This window comes from Eimeria mitis, genomic scaffold (genome assembly GCF_000499745.2).
Source record: "Eimeria mitis Houghton genomic scaffold, Emh_scaff4667, whole genome shotgun sequence".
In the NCBI taxonomy this organism is placed as follows: Eukaryota; Apicomplexa; class Conoidasida; order Eucoccidiorida; family Eimeriidae; genus Eimeria; species Eimeria mitis.
Window position 1 is genome coordinate 257 of NW_013572971.1, and position 232 is coordinate 488.

The window sequence follows — 232 nt, forward strand, 5'->3', positions numbered from 1 at the left end:
AGCAGCAGCAGCAGCAGCAGCAGCAGCAGCGGCAGCAGCAGCAGCAACAGCAGCAGCAGCAGCAGGTTTTGCTGCTGCTCGGCCTTCTCGCCTTCGGAGGTGCTGCCAGTTCCTGTGCTGCCGTTTGCGTTGCTGCTGCTGCTGCTGCTGTTGCTGTTGCTGCTGCTGCTGCTGCTGCTGTTCTTGCTGCTGCTGTCGTTCTTGCTGCAGTCGCTGCTGCTGCTGTTCTTGC

The 232-nt window shown here is 61.6% G+C and overlaps 1 protein-coding gene across 1 annotated transcript in view; it reads right to left on the reverse strand.

Moving 5' to 3' along the window:
* Positions 1 to 232, reverse strand: part of EMH_0076910 (uncharacterized protein) — a gene marked incomplete at both ends in the record, with an annotated part of 2656 nt that overhangs the window by 225 nt on the left and 2199 nt on the right. The window contains one exon of the mRNA XM_013499780.1: positions 49 to 229. Coding sequence (XP_013355234.1) covers positions 49 to 229 — 181 coding nt within the window. The remainder of the gene's footprint in view (positions 1 to 48; positions 230 to 232) is intronic.